General features: G+C 58.9%; 1 protein-coding gene across 2 annotated transcripts; it reads right to left on the bottom strand.

Moving 5' to 3' along the window:
- Positions 1 to 2784: 2784 nt before the first annotated feature.
- On the bottom strand, positions 2785 to 14868 carry LOC142823715 (uncharacterized). Of its 2 annotated transcripts, none has more exons than XM_075914922.2 (11): positions 14733 to 14868; positions 12449 to 12594; positions 11169 to 11295; positions 10079 to 10129; positions 9910 to 9987; positions 9291 to 9347; positions 6830 to 6889; positions 6581 to 6645; positions 5415 to 5481; positions 4603 to 4649; positions 2785 to 3073 (listed from the first exon to the last, which is right to left on the bottom strand). In XM_075914922.2, exons 2-11 carry the CDS (start codon positions 12586 to 12588, stop codon positions 2872 to 2874), a joined length of 894 nt encoding a protein of 297 aa, XP_075771037.1. In that variant the 5' UTR covers positions 12589 to 12594; positions 14733 to 14868; the 3' UTR covers positions 2785 to 2871. The 2 variants fall into 2 exon arrangements, with proteins under 2 accessions (XP_075771037.1, XP_075771038.1); XM_075914923.2 differs by having other exon boundaries at positions 12449 to 12589; positions 14733 to 14843.
- Between the last annotated feature and the right edge of the window lie 397 nt (positions 14869 to 15265).

The following is a 15265-nucleotide window of genomic DNA, read 5'->3' as shown; positions in this document are numbered from 1 at the left end:
TTATAGGCACACGAGCAGCCCAGTTCAGCCCCTGCAGGGCCTCAATGCGACATCTGCCCAGCCTCTTCCTTTTTCTGTGCCGCAGTGGGAAAGAAAAGTCGGCGAGAGCGAGCGACACGGGATTGGGAAGCGCGAACCCCAGGCTACTCGCTCTGCTCCCCCACATAGAATCACAGTATAGAGGGTGCTGGGTGCTGCTGGGAGGGCAGGGGACGGGCCTTGATGCCCTCCCGAGGCCCTGAGAGACGTCTGTCCACCCTGCTCGTCCGTTTGAGGCAGGAACCCTCCTCACAGCCCTCCACTGGTGGCCGAGGGGCAGAGGTCTGCTTGGGCTAGTGTAGCTGGCTGGAGAAGGGTGCTGCCAGTCTGGGGGGGCTCTGTGGATAGAAACCTCCATGTGTGTCACAAGGGGGGCTGTTGCACGGATGATCAGTCCGCACAACAGCCCTGCAGGCCGGGCTTACACGGAACAATGAATTCACAGCAGACAAAAGGTGCCTGTAACCAACTTTATTACAAGCCACTGAGAAGCCGTTCAAAGCCAGGTTTAAATCGAGTTGTTAGCGATTAAAAAGCAGGTCAAAAGCAATACTTAACGGGAAGGCTCAAAGCCGCCCAAATGGGTGCGATGGGGTGAACTAGGCTCCCCAGCTCCCCTGCTGGAGGCTTTGTGGGCCTGCCACACCGTGCCCCAGAAAAGGCAGTAGAGAGGTCCTCCAGGGAGGCTAGAGTGGCTGCAGAGGCAGCAGCCAATCAGGGCCGTGCAAGCCAATATAAAGCTGCGGGGCCAGCGTCAGGCCGTGCCTCTTGGGCGCTCAAGAGGTGGAGTCTGGGTGGGGGCCGGGGGCCAGGAGAGTAGCACAGCAGGGCATGCAGGCCCACACACACGGCCAGGGGGGCCGCGCCTGAGAGGAAGGTGCCGCTCCCATCGCATGGGGCCATTCACCCCCCTCCGTGCCCACTTCCAAAGGGCTCTGCCCACGCTGGCGGGGTTCAAAGGCCTGGGAAACCAGCAGCCTCTGAGCCCCTGGCACATCCTGAATTGTCGTGGGGGAGGCGGCTGCTGAGAACAGACACGCCCGAGCGGGTGCCCCTGGCACCGTGCCGAGCCGGGGGCACCGGGCTGCCTGCCTGGGAGCCGGGATCAAAGCCCCCATCCCGGCTCAGACGCCCTGTCGGACACAGCCTCGGCCGCCATGACATCGCTGCTGCTCTTCGGCCTCCCCTGGCCGGCGCGCCCCCCTGCTGCCGGGGCCCTGTGGCCCGGTGCGGGCTGAAGCGATTGCTCCAGGTGGAGGGCTTCGTCGGAACAACGGTGGCTGACTGTGTGGGGGACCATCCCCTCCCCCCCCATCGTCCCATGGGGCCCAGCCCTACAGCCCCCCCTTTACCCTCCCCCCCTTCCGCTGCCAGGGTCAATGGGTCCCAGCTCCTAGCAAATAGTTTGTGTGCCAGAGCTAACTCCCAGCCAGCTGTGGGGGGATGGGGGTGGGGGGACACCCCATCTGGCTCTGGGGCCCAGGCATTCTCCCTCCCCATATGCATTTCCAATCCCTTCTCCATGGCAGGGCAAAGAGCCCGGATTTCCCATGTGCCATGGGCGGGGTCCAGGTGAATTAGGAGCCTCCAGGAGCAGGGGGCCGTGGGTCTAGCCGGTAGGAGGTCAGGGAGGGGGACCCCCCGCTCACCTTGCCCCTCTCCGCACGCAGGGGTCTGCCTGGCCAAGCATGAGAGCGGCTACAGCCGCAAGGCCGTTGGCCTCCACCCGGACAGCAGCCGGGACTTTGGGATCTTCCAGATCAACAGCCAGAGCTGGTGCCAGAGCGGGCAGGGGCAGGAGCAGGGGCAGGAGCAGGGGACCACCAATGGCTGCATCATTCCCTGCAGCAGTAAGGGGGCAGAGGGAAGGGCTTGTCGGGCAGGGTCGGGCTTTCTTCTCCCCCGGCTCTCCATCCAGTGTCCATCCGTCACGCCCCTCCCTCCATCAATCTATCTGCTGGTCACGCCCCCTCATCGACCTGGCCGGCTGCCACGCCCCCTCATCCACCTTCCTGCCACGCCCCCTCATCCACCCGCCTGCCACGCCCCCTCATCGACCTGGCCGGCTGCCACGCCCCCTCATCCACCTTCCTGCCACGCCCCCTCATCCACCTGCCTGCCACGCCCCCTCATCCACCCGCCTGCCACGCCCCCTCATCCACCCGCCTGCCACGCTTCCGATCCATTCACCTGCCACTGATCCAATGGAGCTATGACCCATGGACCTCAGCTGGGGGGCTGGCCCCATTGACTTCGCCCTTATACCACATAGATACTAGTACATGGATCAGCCCCTCACCTATCCATCCTTCCACTTGTTGACGCTGGGAGATGGGGGTCAGGACACACCCGGTAAATAACATCTGCAGCCGTTCCCGTCCCCCCCAACATGAGTGGGCATCTCCCCTCTGCCGGGCCTGGGGCACTTACCAGGCCTAGTGGAGTTAGGTAGCCCAAATCAGGGGTGGGAGGAGAGATTTAGAGGTGGCTGCTTGTGTGCCTCAGTTTCCCCTGCTTCTCCACAGCCTGGAGGAGAAGAACCTCCCCCGAGAGACAGGCCTGCACCCGGGAGGAGCCGGGCAGCTCCCAGTAGGGCGGTGGGGTTGGGTCCCAGTGGACTAATGGATAAGGTACCTGCCTCTGGAGCTTGGAATTGTGGGCACTAGGGGGTTTGCTGAAGCCTGTAGGGTAGAGTCAGCCCCACAGGACACGGGGCCAATCCGGTGATGTCCCCGAGGCCTCACGTGGTGGTTAAATAATTTAATCACCCAGGGGCCTCTGCCGGGTTCTCCTCCATGCACCCCTGCCTGGTGCGTGTGTGGTGCGGGGGGCTCAGAAGGGCAGGAGCCCCTGGCTGTGCAGGGTGAGGTGGCCGCTCAGGCCGGAGGCCAGCCGGTCGTAGCCGTGCTCGGAAAGCACCAGGGGCAGCGCGCGGTAGATGAACTCCCCGTCAAAGAAGTACATGTAGAGGGCGGCGACTGCCAGGAGGGAGCCGGCCAGCAGCTGCAGCCAGATGTAGAGGGAGGCCAGGGTCCTGCGGAGAAAGAGGGATCTGAGAGACTGTGGAACTCCCCGCCACTGGATTGTAAGCTCTGTAGGATCCAACCAAAGTCTAGAGGCCCAAAAGGGGCCCACTGGGACCCCACCTCCCCAGTTAGTTTTTTCTATCCAGCTCCATGACGTGGGGTCAAACCGCAGAGTCACTTTTAGTCCGCGGCACCCGGTCAGGAGTTATGGAGACCCTGGGCCAGAACCCCTGCTGGTGCCAGTCTCTGGACTCAACAGCATGACAATAAAAGACCCCAGCTGGGAAACTGGCCCCTGAGCTGTGGAGGGCATCAAACCCCAACCCGACACCAGGCAGGAGCCAACATCAAATTACTGGGGTTGGGGGCACTGGGCTGGATGGGTGGGTTATTCCACTGTCAGCCCCTAGGGGGCAGATTGCACCTTCCACTGCATTAGATGGCAGCAGCCTCTATCAGGAGACCAGATACCGGGGTAGATGGGCTGGTGCATTTCAATCATATCATAGAATCATAGAACATTAGAACTGGAAGGGACCTCGAGAGGTCATCAAGTCCAGTCCCCTGCCCCCATGGCAGGACCCAGCACCGTCTAGATCATCCCTGACAGGTGTCTGTCCAAACTGCTCTTAAATATCTCCAGAGATGGAGATTCCACAACCTCCCTCGGCAATTTATTCCAGGGTTTCACCACCCCAACAGGCAGGAAGTTTCCCTTCATGTCCAACCTAAACCTCCCTTGCTGCAGTCTAAGCCCATTGCTTCTTGTCCAATCCTCAGAGGCCAAGGAGAACAATTTTTCTCCCTCCTCCTTGTGACACCTTTTAGATATTTGAAAAGTTCTATCCTGTCCCCTCAGTCTTCTCCTTTCCAAACTACACAAGCCCAGTTCTTTCACTCTTCCCTCCTAGCTCCTGTTCTCTAGACCTTTCATCAGTCTTGTTGCTCTTCTCTGGACCTCCAATTTCTCCACATCTTTCCTGAAATGCGGTGCCCAGAACTGGACCCAGTACTCCAACTGAGGCCTAATCAGCGCAGAGTAGAGCGGAAGAATGGCTTCTCGTGTCTTGCTCACAGCTCTCCTGTTCATGCCTCCCAGAATCAGGTTTGGTTTTTTTGCAACAGCATCACACTGCGTGTGGTCCACTCTGACCCCTAGATCCCTTTCTGCTGGACTCCTCCCTAGACAGTCGCTTCCCATTCTGTGTGTGTGACACGGATTGTTCCTCCCTAAGTGGAGCACTTTGCATTGGTCCTTATTCAACTTCATCCTGTTTACCTCCGACCATTTCTCCAGTGCGTCCAGATCAGTTTGAATTCTGATCACGATGGACTCACTGATTAATGGCCTCCAATGGGGAAAAGCCCCAGGAAAAGCTGGGAAGAAATGAGTAATCAGCACGCAAGGAAGTGACGGCTCCGGGGACCAGCTGGGAAATGGTAACGGAGCCACGGCCCCAAATCGACCAGGAGAAGAATGCGGCTGCTGGACCGCACGGTGGAGATCCCTGCCCGGAGCCGCACACCCAGCACTCACCACAGCCAGTAGGCAACGCCGCGTTTCTTCGCCACCAGGCGCGTCTCCTGTGGAAGCACCGGCGGGAAGCTTTGTTAGGGGTCGCATTGCAGCGGGGCTGGGCCTCCGCGGAGACCTGGGCCCTGGTTGCACGCTCGGCGCAGCACGGAAACCGACTGAGGTCGACACCCTGTCACACCAGGCGCTGCCCAGACTCCGGCCGAGATCAGGGCCCTGTCAGGCCAGGCGCAGCCCAGACCCCGGCCGAGATCAGGGCCCGTCAGGCCAGGCGCAGCCCAGACCCCGGCCGAGATCAGGGCCCGTCGGGCCAGGCGCAGCCCAGACCCTGGCCGAGATCAGGGCCCGTCAGGCCAGCTGCTGCCCAGACCCCAGCCGAGATCAGGGCCCATCAGGCCAGGTGCAGCCCAGACCCCGGCCGAGATCAGGGCCCATCGGGCCAGGCGCAGCCCAGACCCCGGCCGAGATCAGGGCCCGTCGGGCCAGCTGCTGCCCAGACCCCGGCCGAGATCAGGGCCCCACATCAGGCCAGATGCTGCCCAGACCCCGGCCGAGATCAGGGCCCCACATCAGGCCAGATGCTGCCCAGACCCCGGCCGAGATCAGGGCCCCGTCGAGCCAGACTGAGCAACAGTTCCTGTCCCCAGCGGCTCCCAGTCTAACTAGCCAAGACCAACCACGGCAGGACTGTCTCTCCCCGGTTCCACGGAGGGGACCCAAGGCCCCCGGGAGTGGGCAACGCTGGGAATTGGCTCCCAGCCCCAGTTCACCCCCCTCCCCCCGACTTCCCCCCCTCCCTGCCCGGGCATCCTTACCAGCTTGGCCTCCACGATCTCGCACAGCAGCGAGCCGGAGAGGTCCTCGCCCTCCTCCAGCTTCTGGCTGCGGGAGACAAGAGGGAGACATGGGAGGGCGCTAGCCCAGGGAGCTAGCAGAGTCGTCCCGGGGATGCACCTGCTCCAGCCATGGGCTGGGTTCTCCCAGCTCTACAGGGCGCTCGGTGCTGCCGCGAGGGCAGGGGACCGGACCCGGTGACCTCTGTTGGTCCCTGCCCGGGCTAGAGTTCTGTGCTTCTACCTCTGTCTGAACCTACCGCCGTGGGACGCTGGAGAATTTGTCTTCCTTAGGGTTCGGTCAATTACAATTACAGGCGGGGAGGGCATGGGAACCGGCTCTGGGCCCCTCCCCTCCCGTTGGCCTGGACCCAGGTCCCACCAGCTGGGGGTCTGGCCCCATGGACTCCAATGGAGCTAGGACTCATGGACCCAGCGGGGGTCTGGCCCCATGGACTCCAATGGAGCTAGGGCCCATGGACCCAGCGGGGGTCTGGCCCCATGGACTCCAATGGAGCCAGGGCCCAGGGACCCAGCGGGGGTCTGGCCTCATGGACTCCAATGGAGCTAGGGCCCATGGACCCAGCGGGGGTCTGGCCCCATGGACTCCAATGGAGCTAGGGCCCATGGACCCAGCGGGGGTCTGGCCCCATGGACTCCAATGGAGCCAGGGCCCATGGACCCAGCGGGGGTCTGGCCCCATGGACTCCAATGGAGCTAGGGCCCATGGACCCAGCGGGGGTCTGGCCCCATGGACTCCAATGGAGCCAGGGCCCATGGACCCAGCGGGGGTCTGGCCCCATGGACTCCAATGGAGCTAGGGCCCATGGACCCAGCGGGGGTCTGGCCCCATGGACTCCAATGGAGCCAGGGCCCATGGACCCAGCGGGGGTCTGGCCCCATGGACTCCAATGGAGCTAGGGCCCATGGACCCAGCGGGGGTCTGGCCCCATGGACTCCAATGGAGCTAGGGCCCATGGACCCAGCGGGGGTCTGGCCCCATGGACTCCAATGGAGCTAGGGCCCATGGACCCAGCGGGGGTCTGGCCCCATGGACTCCAATGGAGCCAGGGCCCATGGACCCAGCGGGGGTCTGGCCCCATGGACTCCAATGGAGCTAGGGCCGATGGACGGCGGCTCTGACTTACAGCGCGTTCTGCTGCTCCGAATCCTCCAGCTCTTCTTTTAGCTGGTTTATTTTGCTCTGCAGGACCTTAAAACAAAGCCCCAGGCCGTAAGGACACAGTGTGCCGACTGGCCTCCTCCCCCCACTCGGGCAGCCCCCCCGGCCCCGCCCGGCCCGCGTGAGCGCCAGGGCCCCGGCCCCCCTCCGCCCCGCGCGCCGAGGGTCCCTGCGTCGGGCTGGGCAGCTTCTGCAGGCCAACAAAGTCCGATACCTCTTGGATCTCCCGTTGCTCCCGAATCGTCTCCGTCAGCTCGGCGGAGCGGAGCTTTTCCTGAAAGAACAGGCCCCGGTGAATGTTTGGGGCTATCCCGGGGAGGCCAAAGCAAGCTGGCATCGAGGCAGTGGCACAGTAATTATATGCTAGGGAGAACAATACACCATGGAGAACAATGCCCCGTGGAGAACAATACCTCATGGAGAACCATATCCCATGGGGAGCAATAACCAACCTGTGGAGAACAATACCCTGTGGAGAACCATACCCGGTGGAGAACAATACCTCATGGAGAACGATACCCTGTGAAGAACCCCATGGAAACAATACTCCATGGACAATAATACCCTGTAGAGAACAATACCCTGTGGAGAACAATACCCCCTGGAGAACAATACCCCATAGAAAATAATACCCCATGGAGGAACAATAAGCCCATGGAGAACCATATCCCATGGAGAACAATACCCTGTAGAGAACAATACCCCATGGACAATAATACCCCCTGGAGGAACAATAGCCCATGGAGAACCATATCCCATGGAGAACAATACCCTTTGAAGAACAATACCCCATGGAGAACAATACTCCATGGACAACAATACCACGAGGAGAACAATGCCCTATGGAGAACAATACTCCATGGACAACAAGACCCTGTAGAGGAACAATACCTCATGAAGAACAATACCCCATGGAGAACAATACCTTATGGAGAACTCCACTTGCTCCAATGCTCTTCAGCGTCTCAGCCAGCCATCTGCCCATGGATAGCACACACCCAACTGAGGCCTGTAATGGCCATGACCCCAAAGGCACCCTTACATCTGGGAGACGCCCTTCCAAACCCACATCCGAACCCATCAAGAGTCTCTACTTTCTGCCTTGACAACATGAAACTCTCTGGCGCTCAAGTTTTGGGCTGGAACGGGGCCTTGGGACCCAACGCCAACGTGTCGCGAGGCCGTGTTGGCCGCGTGCCCGCCTTCCGCACCAACCTCAGGAAAGTTGCCTCCAAAGCGAACTCACGACAACGGTGCCCGAAAGACAGAAGGAACCGTTGATAACAGCCATGGTGCGGAAAAGGCCCTGGGGATCGCAGTGGACAACACCCAGGATAGGAGTCAGCAGTGTGCCCTCATGGCCAAGAAGGCTAACGGCGCATGTGGCAAAAAAAAAGCAAATCTGATTCTGGGATGCATAACCCGTGTGTTGTGAGCAAGACACGAGAGGCAAATCGTCTGTTCTACTCCATGCCTGAGCTGGAGGATTGTGTCCAGTTCTGGGCACCACATTAACAAGGAAAATGTGGGGAAATTGGAGAAGGCCCAGAGAAGAGCAACAAGGCTGATGGAAGGTCTAGAGAACAGGAGCTAGGAGGCAAGACTGAAGGAATTGGACTTGTTTAGGTTAGAAAAGAGAAGACTGAGAGGGGACATGAGAGCAGCTTTCAAGTACCTAAAAGGGTGTTACAAGGAGGGAGAAAAGTTGTTCCCCTTGGCCTCTGAGGACGGGACAAGGAGCAATGGGCTTCAACTGCAGCAAGGGAGGGTGAGGTTGGACATTCGGAAAAACTTCCTGCTTGTCAGGGTGGGCAAACACTGGAATCAATTGCCAGGGAAGGTTGTGGAATCCCCATCCCTGGAGATATGTAAGCTTGGTCCTGTCGTGAGGGCAGAAGACTGGACTTGATGACTGTGACTAAGTGGGGTCTTATAGTTACCCTGTGTGTGTGCCTCAGTTTCCCTGGGCACTCCACCAGTACCTAGATGGGGATGGGAATTTCGGTGTGACAGGCTCCTACATGTACACAGTGCCTGATGGCCGTTGTAATGGGAGCCTGGGAGGGAGGCGACACCTATTGCCAGAGCAGCAGGACAAAGGCCAGAGGAGGAGCCTGGCTTGGGGGCTGGGACTAGTCAGCGTGGAGTGAGGCAGTCTGAGCTGCTTGCGTAAGCAAGAAAAGAGCCAGGCCCTAGGTCTGGGCCTCCCTCTCCCACAGACGTGGCTGCTCCTGGTTCCTGTGCTGACAAGTCTGCTCTGTGCTGTGTCCCTGTCGACTAACAAACCCTTGTGTTCTATCTGCTGGCTGTGAGCCACACTGGACTGTGGATGGGGGGGCTTGTTGAGTGCCCCACACTTTGGTGTCAATGACTTCTTGAGGCTCCTTTCAGCTCGATGATTCTGTGAATCTGATTTGAAAACACATAATCTGCTGAACATCACCGTCCTGGCGCAACGCACGAGGCCACGTTGAATGCTAAGTTATAAAACCCTTCTGTATAAGACGTGTTCCAACACTCGGGCAACAGCTTCCAAGTGATTCAGCAGAGCTGAAAGGCAAACTGATGCCTCCGCCAAGCGTCAACAAGCTGGAACAGGTGATCGCCCGGTTCAAACAGCCGCTCTTTGGCAGGCAGGAGTGTGTGAGTGGGAAATTTACATCTTGGCCCGTTACCTTGGCCAGCTCCTTCTCCTGTGTGTCTCTCTCTTCCTTGACACGCTGTAGATCCATCTAGGCACAGGGAGAGGGCCTTAAGGGGGTGGAAAGCTGGGAGGGGGGTCACCCAAACCATTTGGGGGTCACATATGTGCTCCCCTCATCCTGCCTCACTCAATTATGCAGCCCACAGGCTTCTCCTGCTGGGTTAACCCCACTTCCCTGGTGCAATAAAACCTCCCTGCCTGGACCCACCTCTGGACCCTGCAGCTGACAAACACCTGCAAACGGGAGGGGGGGGGGGATCTTTCCTGCCATGGGAGCAATCGCAGGGCAGTGGCCCTGCATGGTGTGGGTCTGGGGAACAGGCAGCAGCTGACCCACATCAGGGCCCTCCCATTACACCAGGCCCTGCCCAGACCCACAGCGAATGAAATTCCCTGCGCCAAAGAGCGTGCCTGGGGTCGGAGGGGTAACTGAGGCACGGTGTGTTGTCCCAGGTCGCACAGCAGGGGTGGGGAAGAGCTGAGAACAGAACAGAGGCATCCGGCAGCCCTCTCTGGAACTCGCCCGCTGGGAGGTCGCCCCGGGGGCTCCGGGCTGCCCTGCGGCCCGAGAGAGCTGGGAGTGGCCCCACCTTTAGCTGCTTCAGGGCTTGCTGCATCTCCAAGAGCTGCTGGTGGCTCCGGAAGCTGGCCTTGGTCAGGGTGAGGTTCTGCAGGAGCAAATGGAGGGGGGGAGCTGTGAAATCAAATGGCCCCCGCCCCTCCCCTTCCCTCCCCTCCCCATGCCCGCTGCGGCCGTACCTCGGTTGTCAGCTCCTGGATGGTGCAGCGCATCTCCTGCTTCTCCTCCTCCTGCGGACACGGGACACGTTTGCTGCCTTTCTCACTGGCGGCTGGTCACCGGACCCCAGAGGCCCCGCCCCTGCCCCGCCTCTTCCCAAGACCCCGCCCCCTGCCCCGCCTCTTCCCAAGACCCCACCCCTGCCTTGCCTCTTCCCCAAGGCTCCATCCCCTGCCCCACCTCTTCCCAAGGCCCCGCCCCTGCCCCGCCTCTTCCCAAGGCCCCACCTGCTACCCTGCCTCTTCCCCGCCCCCTGCCCGGCCTCTTCCTCAAGGCCTCAACCCTGCCCCGCCTCTTTCCCAAAGCTCCACCCCCTTTCCTGCCTTTTCCCCAAGGCCCTACCCCTTTTCCCAACTGTTTTTCCCCATCTCCACCCCTCCTATGCATCCCCTCCCAAGGCCCTGGCCCTATTTTGCCTCCTCCTCGGAGGTCATGCCCCCTTTGCAGCCTCCTCCTGGCCCACGGCAGCCAGACTTTTGGTTCAGGTGCTGTTTAAGGTTCCCACGTCCTCTTTCATCCCAGACTTGTCAGTTGAAAACAGAGCACCTGGCTACCCTTTCGAGTACCCAGATACAGAAACCAAAAACCAGCTGGGTCAGACCCGGATGGGTAGCAGCCCTACGATAGCCAGAGCGGTCAGACTTTTCTAGTTTCATCTGAAAACCTCCTTTTCCATCCCAGATGGAGCTGGCCCAAGCCTACCAGCAGCTGTGTCTCTCGCGGGCGGGGGGGGGGGGGGGGAAGAATAAGTCACGGAGCAACTCTCTCACAACCACACAACATCTGGGATAGAATAATAGAGGAACCAAAACTGATTCTGCCGCACAGCTGGCCACCACTCTAACCCACCACCCTAACCATTGGGCCATCCCTTAGAGGGAAAACTCAGCTTTGCCTGCAGTTGGTGTCAGCGGTGGGATCCCAGTGAGGCTCTCCAGTGGGAGGCTGGCAAGCTCTGCTAGATGGGGGGTGAGGACAGGCCCTGGCGGGAGTGAGGAAGAGGAAGCCAACAGGAGTAGGTGCTTCGAATCGGCCTCCCCCTCTCCTCACCAAACTCTCCTGCTGGCGTTTCAGGAGCTTGACCTCCCGCTGGACGTGCAGCAGGCTGGACTTGGCAACGTCCAGCTCCTCCCAGACGTCGTCCGTCTCCTCCGTGGTGCGCGTGGCCCTCCGCAGCCTGGGGACCCCGCAGGCAGGAGACAAGATTTCAGCCTGGACTGGAGCCAGAGATGGCCAAAATGCGCCTTCCAGGCCTGGCCTCCTGGCGGTCCCTGGCCTTGGTTCGGTCCTGAGAGCCAGCTCTTTGCTCCGCCAAGGATGCCGAGCTCCCGGTGTCTCTCGCTTGAGTCATCCCCCTGGTTCCTCTCTCAGCCCCCTTTTCCCGCTGCTCAGCGACCCACGTGAATTGCGGGCCCCGGAACCGAGCGTGGGGTCACCCCCGGCCACAGCACCTCCGGCTGCCCCCATTCCGTACACCCCAGGAGGGCCCCAGGTCTCAGCAAGAGCCCCCCCCCATCACCCAAAAGCTGCTCCAGCACCACCAGGCAGGGGGTAGGCCCCAGCTGGGAAGAATACCCAGCAGCCTTTGTTCCTCAGAGCCTGCGCTGGCAGCGAGCCGTAGGAAACTGCAGGTCGCTTGCTCACATGGCTGCTTCCCACCAAGCCCCAGGGGCTCAGTAGACACCGCCAGGAGAGATCTTGCCTCCCAAGCCCTGGAGCTAGTGTGTGTGTGTGGGGGGGGGGAGCCCTCCTAGCTAGCCCCAGTAGGGAGCTGCCCAGGTAAGCCCCAAGCCCTCATCCTGCACTCCAAACCCTCATCCCCAACCCGAGCCAAGAGCCTCTCCTGTTCCCCAAACTCTAATCCACAGCCCCAACCCAGAGCTCCTCCCTAAACCTGGAGCCTGCTCCCTCAAACTTCTCATCCCCCAACCCAAAGCCTTTGCACCCCAGCCTCTGAGATAGATGTTCTCTAGACCTTTCGTTGCTCTTTTCTGGACCTTCTCCAAATCCTTCTTGAAAACTCCTGGACAGGCCCAGGAGTAAACCTAGGACCTCACCTATACCAAGCCTGCAGCTGGTGTCAGCGGTGGGATCCCAGTGAGGCACTCCAGTGGGAGGCTGGCAAGCTCTGCTAGATGAGGTAGGACAGGCCCTGGGGGGTGTGGGGGAGAGGAAGCACTACCACCGAGCTGCAGTCCTGTCTACAAAAACAGCTCCCGCTCAGGGGTGGAAAAAGTTAGTGGGGCTGCTGGTTATCAGCAAGGATGTGTTGACCCGACACCTCGCCTCTGGCTCTGGCCCTCTCCTGCCCGGCCCCACACGCCCCTCACCTGTCCGCCTCCTCCTGCACCTCGGCTCGCTCCTGTTGCAGCTGGGAATAGTCGGCCTCCAGCTGCAGCAGAGTTTCCACCAGCTCCTTGTTCTCACCCCGCTGCCTCTCCAGCGCCAGCTTCAGGTCATCCGTGTCCATCCTGCCCTGGCGGTGACAAAGAGCAGCGGGAGATGCGGGGGCAAGGGATGGGCCAGGGGACAGAGACACCCAGGATGAAGCCAGGAGAACAAAAGGAAACAAACCATTACATATGAAATAACAGCAGAACACAAGCCTTCCTGGCTGAGGATGGCTAAAGCGGCTGGGACTTTTCAGTTTAGAAAAGAGGAGACCGAGGGGGGATAGGATAGAGGTCTATAAAATCATGAGTGGTGTGGAGAGGGCCGATAAAGAAAAGTTATTTATTAGTTCCCATAATAGAAGAACTAGAGGACACCAAATGAAATTAATGGGTAGCAGGTTTAAAACTAATAAAAGAAAGTTCTTCACACAGCACATAGTCAACCTGTGGAACTCCTTGCCAGAGGAGGCTGTGAAGGCTAGGACTATAACAGAGTTTAAAGAGAAGCTAGATAATTTCATGGAAGTTAGGTCCATAAAAGGCTATTAGCCAGGGGATAGAAATGGCGTCCCTGACCTCTGTTTGTCAGAGGCTGGAGATGGATGGCAGGAAACAAATCGCTTGATCATTGTCTTTGGTCCACCCCCTCGGGGCACCTGGTGCTGGCCACTGTCGGCAGACAGGCTACTGGGCTAGATGGACCTTTGATCTGACCCAGTACGGCCGTTCTTATGTTCTTATGTGAGAGAGATCCCCAAACCCAGGCCTTTCTCCTGGCTCACATCTGAGGAACTGCCCCAGACTGAAGTGTCATTAGAGGAGGTTTCGGAACAAATCAACAAGCAAAACAGTAAAGTCCCCGGGACCGGATGGCATTCCCCCAAGAGTTCTGAAGGCAATCAAATGTGAAACTAGAACTAACTGGGGTTTGTAACCTATCCTTTAAGCCAGCGCCTGTACCTAATGATGGGAAGATAGCTAACGTGATGTCAATCTTTAAAAAGGGCTCTAGAGGTGATCCTGGCAATTACAGACCGGTAAGACTAATGGCAGTACCAGGGAAAGCAGTTGCAACTATAGTAAAGAATAAAATTGTCAGACTCATAGATGAACATAATTTCTAGAGGGCAAGTCAACATGGGAAAGGGAAACCATACCTTACTAATCTGCTAGAGTTCTTTGAGGGGGTCAAGAGAAGAAGAGGGATCCAGTAGATATAGTGTACTTAGATTTCCAGAAAGCTTTTGACAAGGTCCCTCGCCAAAGGCTCTTAAGCAAAGTAAGCTGTCATGGGGTAAGAGAGAAGGTCCCTTCGTGGATTGAGAACTGGTTAAAAGGTAGGAAACAAAGGGTAGAAATAAATGGTCAGTTTTCAGAGCGGTGTCCCCCAAGGGTCTGTCCTGGGACCAGTCCGATTCAATCTATTTATGAATGACCTGGAGAAAGGGGTAAGCAGGGAGGTGGCAAAATCTTAGATGATACTAAACTGCTCAAGATAGTTAAGACCAGAGAAGACTGAAGAGCTTCAAAAAGATCCCACCAGACTATGTGACTGAGCAATAAAAAAGTAGTTGAAATTCAATGTTGAGACATGCAACATAATGCACATTGGAAAACTGAATCCCAGCTCTGCATAGCCAAGGATGGGGACTAATTTAGAGAGAGATCTTGGAGTCATTGTGGAGACGTCTCTGGAAATGGAAGAACATCAGAACAGCCATATGGGGTCAGACCAAAGGCCCATCCAGTCCAGTGTCCGGTCTGCCAACAGTGGCCAGTGTCAGGTGCCCCAGAGGGAGGGAACACAACAGGTAATCCTCACGTGATCCCTCCCCTGTCACCATGCAACGAATAGGCAGCAGGTGTGAATGGAACAGAAGGGAAGACATCATCATGCAGCAGCTGGTTAATCTGTGGAACTCACTGCCTGGGGATGTCGCGAGGGCTGAAAACACAACTGGGCTCAGAACAGAACCAGGCCCGTTCCTGGAGGCAGGGTCGTCCAGGCATGGCTAGTAGCCCAGATGGACAAGGACGCAACCCCATCTTGAGGGTGGGACTACACCTCTGATGGGCTGAAGACGGTGGAAGATTGGGGAGGGGAATCTCTCCAGAGCTGTCCTGCTCTGTGCATGCCCCTGAAGGTCTGGCAGGGGCCAGGACACTGGGTGAGATGGGCCTTTGCCCCAGTATGGCCGCTCGCCCGACAGCAAAAACTCACTCAACTTCCAAGGCAGCTGCACTCCTCCAGTGACCCCGGGGCTGGCTGGGTGGTTCCCCGTCTCAGAGCTTTCTGAGGTCCTGGCCCCGCCCCTCCCTGGGACTGACCAGGGCTCTATGAGGTCACAATCCTGCCCTTACCCGGGGCCCAGGTAGGGCACTATGAGGTCATAGCCCCGCCCCTCCCTGGGACCCCAGTTAGGGCACTATGAGGTCATAGCTCCACCCCTCTCTGGGACCAACCAGTGCTCTATGAAGTCACTGCCAGGAACTTTCTGTCATGCCTGCCTCAGTTTCCCTCTGTACTTTCCATGGCCCCTCACTGCAGGAAACGGGGCTTGAAAGCTGCTCCCAGGGCAGAGCAGGGGCTGTGGGGTGAGACGTGTCACCAAACATGCGGGGGACGAATGGATGGGCTATTAAAGACTGGGGGACACACAGACAACAGCAGGACCAACGAACGAGTGGCCGAGCCAGATCCATGGGGCTCTCGGTCCAGGAAGTGTCAGGTAGCTGGGACAAGAACCCGCCTTT

This window comes from Pelodiscus sinensis, chromosome 18, assembly GCF_052426305.1.
Source record: "Pelodiscus sinensis isolate ZL-2025 chromosome 18, ASM5242630v1, whole genome shotgun sequence".
NCBI lineage: Eukaryota > Metazoa > Chordata > Testudines > Trionychidae > Pelodiscus > Pelodiscus sinensis.
This window is presented reverse-complemented; position numbering and strand designations above follow the sequence as displayed.